Raw genomic sequence first — 15,597 nt, 5'->3', positions numbered from 1 at the left:
AAAGAGTCGGCCTTACCACGTTAAGAAGGACAGTGCAGCACATGACTGTCTGCCAAGAAAATCTAGAACAGACTGCATTTGCCAATCGTTGGATTTATAGGGCTACCAGAATTGATTACATCACTATTGCCGGTGTCCATGAATCATTCATTTTAAACTCATTGACTCAACTAAACAAACTCTTCAGGAACACCATTGCTTATTAATCCCCCCTAATTGCCTTTCAGACTATGTTAATCAGAACATTTGTATTCACAAATTTCCTTGCGAAATTGCAGCAGTTCACCACATTTTTTTAAAAATTGAAATGCGTTCTTTTGTATATACAGTACTCTGTTCATGTTTCATATATTCACTGGCAAGTACTGCAACTTTAAAATGAGTTATCAGTTATAAAAGTAAAATCTTGGAATTAATCTAAACTAATAAAGGGCTCAATTAACTCATTCACTGATCACTAGGTTAAAATGAATCATTAACATGTATCACCATCAATGGAAGACAAGTAGTGATCTTAATGATTTTAAAGCCTGTTATTTACTGCATTTTTTATTCTCCGATAGATAGGTGGAGTGACAAGTCATTGGGAATCCGTATCGAGCCATCTGCAGTTCAGTGCAAGTCACCCAACTGGGCAACGAGTTAAAAATTTCTGGGACTTACAGCAAATTATACTGACCCTTAACTATGACTCAAGTATTTTTAAAGTCAAATGTAAAGCATCTTTGAGTTTCTTTGCGTGAACATGAAAGCACAAAATGCTTGTTGACTTTTGTTTGAATGTCATGAAACACCTGATAAAACGCATGATGAAGACCATGGCAGTCAAAAATTTCACATTGAATAGAATTCTAATCAAGTCATGGGGTGGTAGAGAATGTACAGCACAACTGAATATAAAAAGCATGACATAAATTTCCTCCACATAGCTCATTAGTTACTCACTTGTCATTGCCTCGCATGACAAAAATACATCACCATATTCATGAGGTGCGCCTTGGGAACATCCGCGTTATACATCACATGCGCAGATACGATTGTGATTGTCCAGTGAAACTTCAAAGGAGCATGAGTAACAAAGTCATTTCTTCAAACGTACTTGTTCTATAATTGACCCTGTGGGTCAATGTCATCAGACAAATACCCATACTACAGCAGTACAAGGTTGTTATCGCTACCTGAGCCTTCAGTGGGAATTTTTCTGACTTAATCCACTTCTTAATTACAACCCTATCACACTGCAAAAGTACAAATGATCAGCACTATTCAAACACACACAAGCACAACATGTACTACAAACGTAAATCGCCTGGATCAGTTCAGAATCAATATATATCTAATAACCTGAAAACAAAAACAAATTATCATGAGAAATGATGGTTAAATAAATTAGGGCAAATTTGAAATATGCCTGGCTAATTACTAATATAGTTTAATCTACGTCAGGGGTTACTAACCTTTTTGAAACTGGGAGCTACTTCTTTGGTACTGAGTAATATGAAGGGCTACCAGTTTATAGCTGTAGTAAATATGTAAATCAAGTGTTATATGTAATGTAAATGTAATATATGTAAAATTGTTTGTAAAAAGCATAGAAAATTGTTTGAAAATTCCACTTCAACCTGTTGAGTCTGGAAAGGGGCTCCTCCCACCTGCGGTCTCTTCTGAAGGTTTCTGATTTTCCCCAAATTCGATTTTTTGAGTTTTTCGTTCCCCTTCTGGGAGCTTTGATCAGGAGATGCTGTTGTGTATTTATGATGAAAAGACTTCCTTGAGACTTCAATGATTCAGGGCTATACAAATAAACTTGATTTGATAGAAAATCATCAATGTTCTATCTCTTGTAAGCTATTTGCAGAACAGGCCTGCGGGCGACTCATGTGATCTCTAGGGGCTACCTGCTGCCCGTGGGCACCACGTTGGTGACCCCTGATCGACATCTGCTGAAGTCCCTGGTGAGACTAGATTGATGTGGAAGCACAAGGAGGCAGAAAATAATTGTACTTTAAAAAAAAAAAAACATAGCTGTAATGCAGTACAGCATAAAGGATGTAACATCAGATATACATAAGATGATACATTAAAGTAAAAAATTAAAAAAACCTGCAGATAAGCCGCACTGCACTATAAACTGCAGGGTTCAAAGGATGAGAAAAAAGTAATGGTTTATTGTCCTAAATTTACTGTAATCAAATTGAGAGAATAGCCTGCTTGGAATAAATCAAAGCAATATTTTACATGTTGAATTTGTGGTGATCTGATATTTGCAGAAACATACAATTAGTGAATTTAATAGTGATCTATTAAACAGACAATGAAAGAATTTGGATGAAAAAAAAATATTATGACTACGCATGCCCAGGCAGTCATTTCCAATTCCTCTGCTGACAGAGGAATGATGATTGTGAAAAAGACAAGACGAAGAAATGGAATGTAAAGAAGGACACTCATGCATGTGTTTGGGAGAGAGAGAGTGCCATGATTACCATATAGATATGTGTATTGAAGTTTGTGCAGTAAATAGATGGCAGAAGGCTGCCAGAGGAACTACAATTTACTTGCTCAGAAATAGGAAACAGGCAGAGAGCAAAGCATGAGAAGAGTTGTGGAAAAATCAGTCACTTCAAGAATATATAGAATATGATTAGTCAAATGAAATCAATTCAGATGATTGTGACACGTGACATTTTTGGCAGACAAGAAAAATCCTCATGGGAAATCAATACAACTGTCCTACGGTGTCTTGCTCAACCATGTTGTGGACTTAATTTTCCAACTGGCTAAGAAATGATTCATGAATACTATCATTTCAAACAGCACATAGTTGGCTTGAAATGAACCCCAATATATATATATATATATATATATATATATATATATATATATATATATATATATATATATATATATATATATATATATATATATATATAAAGAATGCTATGAATGTTAAGTTAAAGTTCAACGTAATTCAAAATCACGGAAAATTGTCAGAAGAATTGTCAGAGTTTTTTTGTAAACAAATATGTTTTGTGTTTATTATTTCGATTAAAAGCGATTAAACCTGTAACCCTCAAGAATGACTGGAAAGAGACATCAAAATTTTATTTTTAGGCTTTATCACCCAGCCCTATGTGTTGATGGACAACACTTCACTCTTTACACTTTCGGTACTGTGTGGATGCTGAACCGATGTTGTTGCAAATAAGGCGAAAATGAATGCATTTCAACTATAAAGACTCAGAAGTGCAAAATTTGCCAACAACACCATTTAAAACAAATTCTAGTATAGTTGAACTGTATAAATTACACTTAAGCTTTATAATGCATTGACATTTGCAGAACAAATTGAAGACATTATATGTCTGCAAGTATTTATCAATAAGACAATGGAAATGAAGGGAAATGTGATCATTTATTTTCAAGTCAATTTACAGTGCCCCCTGAAATTTTAGTTTAACACCCCTAAAATTCGTAGTTAGGGGCTACTTGCTACTTGTAAAAAAATGTTAGTAAGCAGCGCTGCAAGGGATCTGACAACCTGTGGTGTACAACTGAGTGAAATCCATCATCCCTTCTATTTCCCACACTGCTTTCCTGTACAGGGTGACAGGGATCGGGAGCATATCCCATCCGACTTTGGCAAAGGCAGAGCATTTAATCAGAGCGTACATATAGCCACAGAGAGCAATTCCGTTTCACATTCACACCTTCCAGAGTGTGAATTGAACCCACACTATCTGCACAGAAGTCAGGCAGGTGACACCAGACACCATCAATGGCTAACCCCAGGTATCAAATGGATGAAAATATTCTTGTATGGTCAAAGATTCAATTTGTTCAAAGCAAGTGGGCAGGACCCAGGTCAACATTGACAGAAGGGTATACTGATTGGTATGTAAGTTTATAGGAGTCATGTCCTTGTTACAGCCCGCCCGATGCTGTAATGACAACACAGAACTGCGAGTGCACTGAGGAGTTTTGCAAGACACAGTGGATAGAATAAATCAACAGAGAGGAAGAAAAATAGGCAGAAGACACACAGGGATATAAACACAACAGTAAACTGCAAATCAGAGAGAAGGAATGATACAGACTGATGGGATGAATTGTAAATCCCTCATCCATGTCTCATGGCAAATGATGAAATATTCAAGACCTGCCATCAAGAAGAGAAATAAACAATTGGGTTCAGGGCGGGATTTACAGTATGCCAGAAAAATGAACACAACAAGATTATCCAAAAAACAGCAGCAACACAAATGCATTGGATGTCAAATTAAAATATCAATTAAAAAGTGATTTGGCAAGTAAAAAAGATTACTGTATACAGTGGACCCCCGGGTTAAGGCATCCCTGGCTTACGTTTGTTTCATGTTGCGATGTGGAATACTGAGTTTTTTCATCCCTTCTTTAAGGCATTTATCCCGTTTTACGATCAACAACTGTCATGGCCCGTAGGGTTGGTTGTGTTTGTTTTGCCTCCCTCTTGAGGCATTTTTAGGTAATTGCTCTTATTTTCTGTTGGCGTTAAACTGCCTCCGTTGCAACGTGTCACTACAATGCTGGTCTGCTATTGGTCGGCGTCTCGACTCCCTAAGTTACTGGTCTACTATTGGTCAGCGTGATGAAGTCACAAAGATCCTGGTCTGCTATTGGTCAGCGCACGGGGTCACACAGACTGTTTTTGTGCCACTCTTTTTTTACATGGAGCTTTCTTGAAGATGCACACAGTTTACTTAAAACAGCATGCGACAGCAGTCCCATCTTTCTCCGAGGACAAGTCAACCTACTAATACGTCAGCCCCCCTTTTTCAATGCAATTTGTTTGAGTTTTACAACAAAAACGATTATAAGTCTACCCCTAAATTAGTGCTGGCTCGGTTTTTAGGTGTTCAAATTTTAACCATCAATGTCCAATCAAGCACAAAATGTGTAATGTGCTCATCAAGAAGAAGACAAAGAAGAACAGGAAAGTATTGACATTGCAGTAGCTAGCAGGCGGCTGCATTCAAATTTATATCCAGGTAATATCTAGGTTTAGATTCTAAGGAGAATAACAAGTCCAAGTACAACACCTGAATGATAATTCGGTCAATTAGTTGGCTGTTTCTCACGCGCACTTTTGTTTGTAATGTGAGGCAAATGATCTTTTTACTCATGCCACATAGGCTGAACCTTTGAAATGACTCCATTTATTCACGTGTTGACAAAAATGATCTCTTTACATCCTATTTCTGTACACTTCTGCCTAATCTCCAGCAAACACACACAAAAACTCATTTGAATAAGCCATTATCTATTTTCATATTTTCTTTCCATATTATTTCTGTGTATCCAAATAGACATTTGCAGGGTAACCCAACTGAATATCAGTAATGAGGAGCCTCCTTGAAGCTGAAATTATTAAAGGGAATAGCTTGATACTGTTGCTTGACACATTATTGAGCCACATCAAACAGTGAACTTTTTTCACTACATACAGTGCCAATCAAAAGTTTGCAAACGCCTTCAAATGTATTGCTCTCAAATACACTTTGAGGGCAAGAAATGCAAGCTATGACTCCCTGAAAATGCACAGTGACATGAAATTCACTCCAGGTCATAAAGCATCATACGCATCACAAAGCTGTCAAAATACACAGAGCTATTATCTGAACAAAAAGTGCCTACGCTGTACTTTGAAGAATCTCAAGTACACGACATATTCTGTTTTGATTACACATTTTTTCAACCAAATAATTCCATCAATAGGTCTTCATAGTGCCAGTTATTCTAATTTATTACTTTTAAGTTATAACTTATTATTACTATTACTCTCTATATGGTTCTATAGAAGACTTATTTCTATTTGTAAAATATATTCTACACATTCTTAACCATCATGACACACTGTTCCTTTGATATTCTTTCTCTTCTTTGTTCAGATTATTGACTGTAAATTCACAAAAATAATCATTTTATTTTAATCTTTTCGAGGATTGTTACTTTATTCTCAACAACTCATTTGGTGGGCGAAGTAAATGTAAAAAAAGAATAAACTGATACATTAATTAATTTCATGCCTCTAATTTGAAGTCTGATTACAGTATTTATATCATGAAACTGCGCTCATCACTGCCTGTGTTGATGCAGGGTGAATTTAGCAATAATGAATGAATAAATAAATGGAAGAAAATCAAAATGGTAAATGAGAAGCGAGTCACAATCAGCGTCATCATGTTTGTGTTGCAGAAAGACAGCTCATTTCTTCCCGCTTCAGCAGTCAAATGCTATTCCGATCTCTCCATTCGTACATCTATTTATTTTTTTTTTTAAATTTAGTTCAGCAAGACACACTTGATTTATATCTCCGTTTTGGTGTATCCCAACTACAGAATGTGTTTTGTCAGCTGATTCTGTTTACGGTGACATGATGTAATTATAGCCTCAAGTGAGCAAACTGTACACGTGCCAGTCTTTAGAAATGAATCACATTCTTTTTTTAACTCTAAGATGAACATTCTTTGAATGTGGGCGGAAACTGTTTCAGTCATTTCTGGCCTCAAAAAATGATAAGAGGCGTCTTTATCAAATCAAGTCATGCCTGATGGAAAATTCAACCCATGTCTTTGTCAAATGCTGCATTTGCAATGTAATCAAAGCAAAGCAAAATGATTACTGACCAGTTCGAGTGTTGATGGTGAAGAAATTCTGTGGGTTCCCGCTGATGATGCGGTAGTTGAGCCGGTCGGTCGATGAGTGCGGAGTGGCGTCGGGATCCTGAGCTTGGATGTGGACCACAGAAACATCCCGAGGAGAGTTCTCTGGTATCGACGGTCGGTACAGTGGCTCAGACGTCAGCGGGGCATTGTCGTTCACATCCTCCACTTGGACGAAGACTTCGATTGTGGCAAATTGAGGGACCACACCACGGTCACTGGCGTACACTGTTAGCCAATAAGAGTCCTTGGTCTCACGATCTAGCATGTCCGTAGTATAGATCACCCCTGTTGAAAGAAGAAAAGAAAAGAACGCAATTTTCAGAGACTTTTTTACTCTTAAAATTCCTTAAAAACCAGCAGATAAGCCGCGCCGGACTACTGTATGAGCCGCAGGGCTCAAATCGTGATGAAAACGACGCGGCTAACAGTCCGAAAAATACGGTAATCTTTGACATATGTTTCATTTTTGACAATAGCACTCCATTATTTCTTTTCATCACTTGGGAAGACGAGGACTCCCGCAAGATTCTTACATGTGTTCTGGAGTCCGCAACACACAACTACACACACACATGCACAGCATATAAGTGTAAAGCTCTGAGGCCCTCCATTTGCTCTCATGCTTTAATGGAGAAGCTCATAATAAATTTAGACTACATTTTTCAGCTCGAGTTCCCCCAGTGAAAAAAATGATACGAGGAATACAAGGGAGCATTACAGAAACTATTAATGTCTACTATCCCACATTAAGTATGAATGTGTGTGGTGAGGTAGATATCATTGACAAATTCATTTCGACAAGAAACACCTGTTTTGCATTATAAAGACACAAATACCCTCCTTTTCTAAGCACTCCAGTCCGTATCTTCTTCAATGTTCCGTTTGTAAAACTGTCTCAATATTTTCTGTGTATTTCCTACACTGCTGGGGTAACTTAAGGATTTCCTATCAGATGTTTTTATTTATTTATTTTTTACTACCAGAGACAATATTATTTTCAATGACAATGCACAGATATTCTTGCAGTCTCACTTTCTTCAGTTGTGTACAGGGCTGGCGTGCCACTCATTTTCAACTCTGACTGTAGGCATAATGGATTGGTTTCGTTCGGAATCTTTTAATGAATATACACAATATAACACTCAGTAGAGTGTCAATCTAAAATAAGTTATAATTACATAAAAAAAAAAAATTCAAATCCAAATTAAAAAGGTAATACTCTTACAAGATTACAATCAGTGTTTGAACAAGTATAAACATAAATAGTAAGGATGTACATATATATATATATATATATATATATATATATATATATATATATATATATATATATATATACACACACACACACACACACACACGCACACAGTATATTCTCCACAACAAAAAAACTGCAATAACCAGTCAGAGTTAAATAGAGGTAAACCATCTGAACTGTTGTATCACCTCTCCCTCTATCACAAAGAATGTCCACACATATTTTGGTAAACCAGCTTTGCGGGAACATCTTGGAAAGCCTTTTTGTCCAAAATCAAACATTTGGATTTGCATTTTTCTTTTCTTTCTGTTTTTCCTTGGGTGGGAATGGCTTTAAATATAAAATGTGGAGGAGTGTTTTAGTTGGGAATCAAATCTTAGTCAGCCAGAGGAAAAACTCAAGTGTAGTGTTATTAAACCACCACAGTCGGCTGGTATTGGCCAATTGGTTGCTGGCAGAAATAGATGAGCACTAAAATAGCATTGTAATCAAAATGGATCATCTCAAAGTAATAAAATAATTAAGTGAAGCCTGAAGCTGAATTCACTAACATTTCTCAAGTAGTATGAATGATGAGTGGAATACCACCAACGGCCCTGAATGAAATGAATGAATGCTTTTCTTTTGATTCGGGCACAGCTAATATGTGAAACTCTCTGACTGTCCTGAGGGCAGCGCAATATCTGAAGAAGTTCATTTCAGCAAGTCAGACAAAGTGAGTCTCAAGCTTAATTGGGAATTAGGTGAGGATTAATTAAGGAAGTGATTAGCATTTGCACTAATCCGTGGGAGTGGAAGACACTTGTAATTCACCGCACAGGCACTTGCACTGTGCAGTGCGGCCTCTTCAGAAGGAGGAAGTCACACATCTGAAGCATTGCAGCTGAAAAACACTGAGCGGCTTGTCAATATAGCATGCTCATGTACTTAAAAAAGCACCAGTGGACTTGCTTTCAGGCTTTAATATAGTTCAAATGAGTTGGTCTCAATGAACCATTGATGTCTCATCTTTTATGTTCCCTCATTTCACTATTTACACTAGACATGGAAGCGCAAAATCTGCGCAAAAATATGTATTGCCTATTTGTATTTTTAAAAGACACAATTTCCACTATTTTTTCCATTATTTTTTTCCACTATTATTGCAGTATCATGCCAATGTAATTTTTCTGAATACCGTAATTAAAAAATTATGCACTTTTTTCCCTAAAGGGAAGGCTACAATTATGGGAACAGTATGGGAACAGTAACTTGAATATTAGATGTTTTTTCCACAACATTTGAGAAAAATCGCATTTGTCAGCAAAAAAAGCAGCGTTCCGAGGAACATATGTGCATATTTATATCACCCGTATTCTTACTTACAATAATTACGGTAATGGGTTTGATGGAAAAGTGATTAGCACGAACGCCTCACAGTTCATTGTCCTGTGTTTGATTCCAGCTCACTCTGGCCTTCCTGTGTGGCATTTGCATGTTCTCCCAGAGCCCGTGTGGATTCTCTCCAGGCACTCTAGTTTCCTCCCACTCTCCAAAAAACATGCACGGCAGGTGTATTGGGCATTCTACATTGTCCTTAGATGTGATTGGGTGCGTGAATGCCCGAAGCCAGCTGGGATAGGCACCAGCAAGCCTGTGACCCTTGTGAGGATAGGATGCTCTAGAAAATGGAGGTATATACATATATTTAAAATCACTTAGGAATTAAAAAAACGGTGTGTTTTGTTGACCAAACAGAGGGAATATTTATTTATTTATTATTGAATGATCTTTTAATTGTTTTTGCAGGCATTAAACTATTCTTATCGTGGTGGAGGATGGAAAGGGAGCATTTGTGTAGGTGGAAGAGGACAGTAGGTCAGACATGCCAGATTGTGAAGCAGCCACTAGGAAGAAATGAGCAGTAGAGAGCTTTCATCAGATTACTGTTATACTGTTCCCAAGGGGGTTGTAATGAGTCTGAGCTCGTTCTTTGAGCTATGTGCAGGGATTATCACCTGGAAACCCTTCGGTAAACTCCTCTAAGCCAACTACCATAACAGCAATAACACACATTAGGCCACAATGCGGTATCAGCATGAGAGAAGGGAAGTCAAGAGGTGAAGTCAGTTAAGGTTAGCACGTGGATATGAGAAGACTTAATCTTCTCAGTTTTTAGCCTAATAGCAGTCTTTCAAAAGGTGCTGGCACGATGCAGATTAAAAAGTGGTACCTCTGCATTATTTTAATATTCATAACTGTTTTCCTATTCAAAAGTGTATCCTTAGCCACTTGAAGCAATGATGTGAAAATCACTGAAAATATCTGCTGTAACCAGAATCAGCAAGTTAGAGATTTTTGTCCCCTTGTTTTAAATAAATATGTGTTAATATGTTTTTTTTTTTTTTTTGTCTGAATTAGAAAAAAAATATCTAGGAAAAATAGTGTGGTAAACCTGCTACAGTCATGAATAAAAATACGTATAGTAGCGGTTGAATTGTTTTTGATACCCAATGATGCCACAGGTTATTGTAAAAATAAAGATAAGGTAAAACATTTATGATATGCAGGGATGAATGAGCATCCTGCTAAGTCCAAAGTTTTGAGTAGTTGAATAGTTTAAAGTATTTTGTTTTCTAAACATTGAATTTAATGAAAATCATTACATTAATATTGATTTCAATCTCAAACAAAAATATTGTGATTATCATCATTATTTCCATAATTGTCCATACTGTATGTGCGGATAATGAGCTATTCACTCTCTGACAAGCTTTTTTGATTGACACTTTAAAAGACACAGAAGAACACATTCTATTTTTACTCTTGCTGATTAATCGCATTTAGGGCAAAATGACAATAACGTAATCGAAGCAAGCTAACGGCTGAAATAAGATTCGGTTGAGTCAGTTGTGTTATTTGCTGAGAAAAATACAGATTCACTCCCTGTTTACTGCACCTGACTTTATCTTCCCACAGCGCTGACACCCTCCACTACCTCCACATGTGCCTAATCTGCTCCCCTCTGGGGTTTGCTGGCACTGTAACTGCTCTAGTGGCAGGCTGTGAGTCCTAATTGGTGTTTTCCCACAGCACTGAATAAAACCTGAAAACCACAGACATCCAGCAAGACACACAATGGAAGAAACCAAAATTATGACCAGACAATTGTACACATTGTTTTCGGATGGTTATTACAGCCCAAGGCTGGTTAGCCTTTCATTTAGGGACCACATGCACATACAATGTGGACTTGTTTTGATGTAAAATAACATTTGGGTAAGGACAGAATGTACGTGTGAGTGTGCGCATAGAAATGAAGTTACAAGGTGATGGAGAGCATTTTGGAAGGCTGTAGACTGACAGAGCCCATGTCCATGAGGTGTTTTGACCCATCTGACAACAGTCGCAATTTTCCTTAAGTAATTTGAGTACCTTGGTTCAAAAATATTCTTAAGACGTGTTATTTTATGTTTTTGCAACACAGGCATGGGGAGAACATGCAAATTCCCTCCAGAAAGGCCAGAGCATGACCTCCATATTGTGAGGCGGCGTGCTAAGCAATCTGACAATTTGCACAGGTTGCCAAGGTGGCAGATTGCTTTCACCTTTCACCCCATTAGATATACAGATATATGCAGAAACCCTGTTCAAAGCTCACATACCCCCTGAAGTGCCTTCTTGTACCCTCAGGAGTACAATTATCCCCTGAGAACCACTGTTATAGAATACTGAGATTCTAAACATGTTCAGGAGGGCTTTTAAATATTACTCTCGAAGCCACATTCACCCTGTCATTAGAATTCAACATTACCATATCAGTATACAATGTACAAGGGAGGATATAGAAGCGGTATATGTGTTGGATACCCCACAGAGAGGGCAGCCGCAAGCTATAATTACCAAAGTTACTGTTTTTGAGCAGAGGAAATGTAGCTTCTGCACTGTGTATGTGCGAGTGTGTGTGTGTGTGCGCGCGTTTGTTGCCTGGCTTGGATAAAACATTAGATTCCTGGTTAAATTTATATTCAGGAGCTGCTTTATATTCAGAATCTATTCAGGATCTCCAAAAGGACTAGGACAATGTTAGATGGTTGAATATGGAGTCGCAAAATGTTTAGTTCCAGTTTTCTTACATCTGTTTGCAATAGCAAAAAAAGAAATACTTAAAAATATAAGGATATTGCAAATAGAATATTGACTGAATGGAAAACAGAAGAACTCCGATGGGGCGTGTCTTCTACCTGGCAAAGAAATAAAGTCTATTTTAATTAAACATTATCTATAGGTTCACCATTGCAATAGGAATATAATTGCATTTTTCAATAAAAAGATTGCTCAATGTTTCATGCTGTTAATAATGTTCTGCCGAATATCTCTGTACAAACAATGGACAAAATGCTTATGTTGTTTTAATGAGTAATTTCAGTCTGCTTAGTTTAGTTCCAAGTGCTCAGTAGAAGGACATTAGACTGTGGAGCCCATTTACTCCTTCTGCTTTCTTCCTCTGGCTCACACTCAAGACAGTGCTGCACTCATCCATGTTCAAGTAATTAATGTTATAACATAAACATACAACTGCATTACTGCAAGTTTCCCAACTGCAGCAATTTATAAATTATCCCTCTCCTTGTAATTGTAATTGCAGGACCACGGTAAACTACAAAGACGAACTCACCTGTATAAGCCTGTATTTTTGTACTGTAAGGTTTGTTTTAGTGCAGGATCAGGTGGATGGGCGGAGCCTCTGGTGCTATTAGCATCGTCATTGAAGCGCACTTGTCTTACCAGGATATAATACTTGCCTCTGCTTACATTTTAATTTCCAAAAGACATAGTGTTTTCCTTTTCATCCCTCCCATGTATACCAAACAGTACTGGCTAACGTGTATTCCTCAAACATATTGCATACGGGAAGATTAAATGCAATGAACGTCTGAAAATTACAATTAAAAAGCTCAATTAGATTGCAAACAGAAAAGCTTCGTATCTCAAAACACTTGTATCGCAAATAATTCGGTCACGCACAAAGCGGAAATAAAAGAACATCAGCACAGCAGTTGCATGTCACATATTAGGTGTTTCCATATACTGTCGCTTGTCTGCGTGCGCGTGTGTGTCCCCGTTTCCATCTTCCTCTGTGCTTCACATTCAAGACTCTACAAAGCTGGTTTTGTTGAGAGACAAAGATGTAGCCCTCCCCCCCGGTTAGAAATTAATTACAGCAGAAAAAGAAGCCATGAATTCTGTTCCACACTTTTCTATCATTCTGTCACCTTAAACAGGAGAGGTGACACTGTGATTAAGAGCCTTGATGTGAAGAACATTCTACTGAATACAGTGGGCGGAAGAATGGCATGGAAAGGTTAGGCTTTGAAGGGAATGTTTGTGTATGTCTTTATAGCCCTTAAACACAAACACACACACACACACACATACAAACACGACAACTAGCAGAACAAAAATGGTTCTCAGGCAAGCTATAGAGAATTATGGAATCAGATTTGGGGCAACAACAAATCCTTTTGTTGAAAAAACAATATATAAACTGAAACTAGCACTATGCTTGGCCTCTATGACATCAGTTGTTTTTTTGTTTTTTTTTTAAATCCAGTGTCCATGCCAAAATTTTGAGTGTGAAGACATGTTACAGTGATGTTTTAAAGTGCTAATAATAGAAAATTTCAAAGAGTTTACTTGTGACCCATGGCAAAGAATGAGCAATAAATTATTTAACTTCTTCACTTACATCTAATTAGGGTTGATACTAACAACTACCGTAATTCCCCAAATATAGGATGCGCCTGTGTATAGGACACACCCTTGATTTTAGTGTTAAATGCTGGTATTTTCTATCTTATATGTAGTACAAGTTTGACAACCATGTAAAAACTATACCAAAACAGAATAAATCTCATCTTTGTAAATTCTTCATATTTACTTGTGTTCACATCCGTATGTTATGTATTTGTGGCAGGTTAAGTGTGTTTCAGACTTCCTGCAATGTGAGCAGTCAGTGAACTCAGCAACAATGTAAGGTTGCATGCGCCCGAAGCAGTTGCTTTTAAATTTTCTTGCACCGCAGGTCGAGATCATTTTGCCATAAATAACTAAAGTTGAGCAGCATCAACCAAGTTTATGTGTGTAATTTAATCAGCTGGAGACATCATAACCTTTACATGATCCTCTCCAACAATGATGGACTCGGATGTTGGTTCAGTCTGCTCACTTCTTTTATTGAAAATAACAGTAGCAACCTAGAGAGGCAGGTACACCCAAATGATATTGTATCTGCCAACACTACTTTCCAAGCAGCTCTCATCAAAATATAAAAAATACATTCAAAGTAACAAAGGTAAACCTGAAAATTAGTAGAAGATTGTGTGTAAACGCGCAGCACTGTGCAAATATTTTGAGCTATCAGTATATTTGCTGTTTTAGCAATGCAAGCATCAACGTAAAAACTAAAACAGCACTAAGTCGAGTAAAGGCATCCACCAAGAATGAATTATTAATGAATGTGAAAAAAAAAACTTCTGAGAGATTTGCATTTGTTTTTAAATAAAATATCAACCGTGAATTTGAATCGAGCCAACATCAGTAAAGACAAACTAACTTTTATCTTCATCTGTTTGGTGAAACACATATTCTATTGATGCACAATTGAAAAAACATGCATGTTGCACAATTTTAAAAGTCTCAAATGTCTTATTTAAGAAAAGTGTATTGTGGCCACCACCATTAAGCCTTCAGACTCTTAAATTGTTACAATAGAATTAATTTCTATATAGAAAATGGCTTTGTCTCTATAGCCAGCATTCTGCATTCACTTTTACCAATCCTGGATGGTGGAAATTTAAGACTTTTGTTAAAAAATAATATATCCAAAAAGTCTACCATCAAGACTTGATTTAAGTGTGTTTCAAATTTCACCTTAACCTTAACATGCACTCCTCTAAATGCAATTTATGAATGGCTCTGTGATGCAATCCTTAAACATAATACGTGTTGCACATCCATGAAGCAATGGATGTACGATCCTAAATGCCTATAAAACAGTATCAATGACAGCAAGCAGCATTTTTTTCACATTAATGTGAAATATGTTTAGCCCAAACATGGATTACACCATGTAAGTAGTTAATGATTTTATTCCTAAAGAACTGTATTTTACATAGCTTGCTAAATTAGCTGTGCTGATGTCAGTGCTTGCGTGTGTAGACCAGGATAATTTTTGTTTTAAGTTGTAATTGAATTTATACTGTTTCTCAGCAGCTTGGAGCTGATTTATGAGGCCTGCCACAGCTCAGTTAACAAGGGCAATAAATCCCAACCTTCAATGTGCTCTTGTTCATCACCTAGGGACAAGCACACCAAGTTAAATACAGTGTCCCACTACGTCACACTGATTGTATTAGTGTACAACTGTGCACCCCAATACAGGTAAGCACTCTAACGGGGCAGTGTTATGCAATTATTTTAATTAATTTCATCACAAGCTTTTCTCTAGTGATGTTTATGAAGTTTATTTTTGGTCATCAATTAGCATTTGATATTCATTGACAGTGTAGCTAGACTTGAGCGTTGAAATTGGCGTTGATGTTGGTGCTGGCTCGAGCTTCATTTTTCCAGTTTGCGGAGTGCTCTTCACTATGG

General features: G+C 37.2%; 1 protein-coding gene across 1 annotated transcript in view; it reads right to left on the bottom strand.

The window, feature by feature from the left end:
- Window positions 1-15,597, bottom strand: part of fat3a (FAT atypical cadherin 3a) — a 129,191-nt gene that overhangs the window by 58,811 nt on the left and 54,783 nt on the right. Inside the window, exon 4 of the mRNA XM_088427661.1 lies at window positions 6,666-6,989. Within this exon, the coding sequence (XP_088283787.1) occupies window positions 6,666-6,989 (324 nt within the window). The remainder of the gene's footprint in view (window positions 1-6,665; window positions 6,990-15,597) is intronic.

The sequence above is a fragment of the Hippichthys cyanospilos genome, chromosome 11 (assembly GCF_059441005.1).
Source record: "Hippichthys cyanospilos isolate Australia breed blue-spotted pipefish chromosome 11, RoL_Hcya_1.0, whole genome shotgun sequence".
NCBI classification, from domain to species: Eukaryota; Metazoa; Chordata; class Actinopteri; order Syngnathiformes; family Syngnathidae; genus Hippichthys; species Hippichthys cyanospilos.
This window is presented reverse-complemented; position numbering and strand designations above follow the sequence as displayed.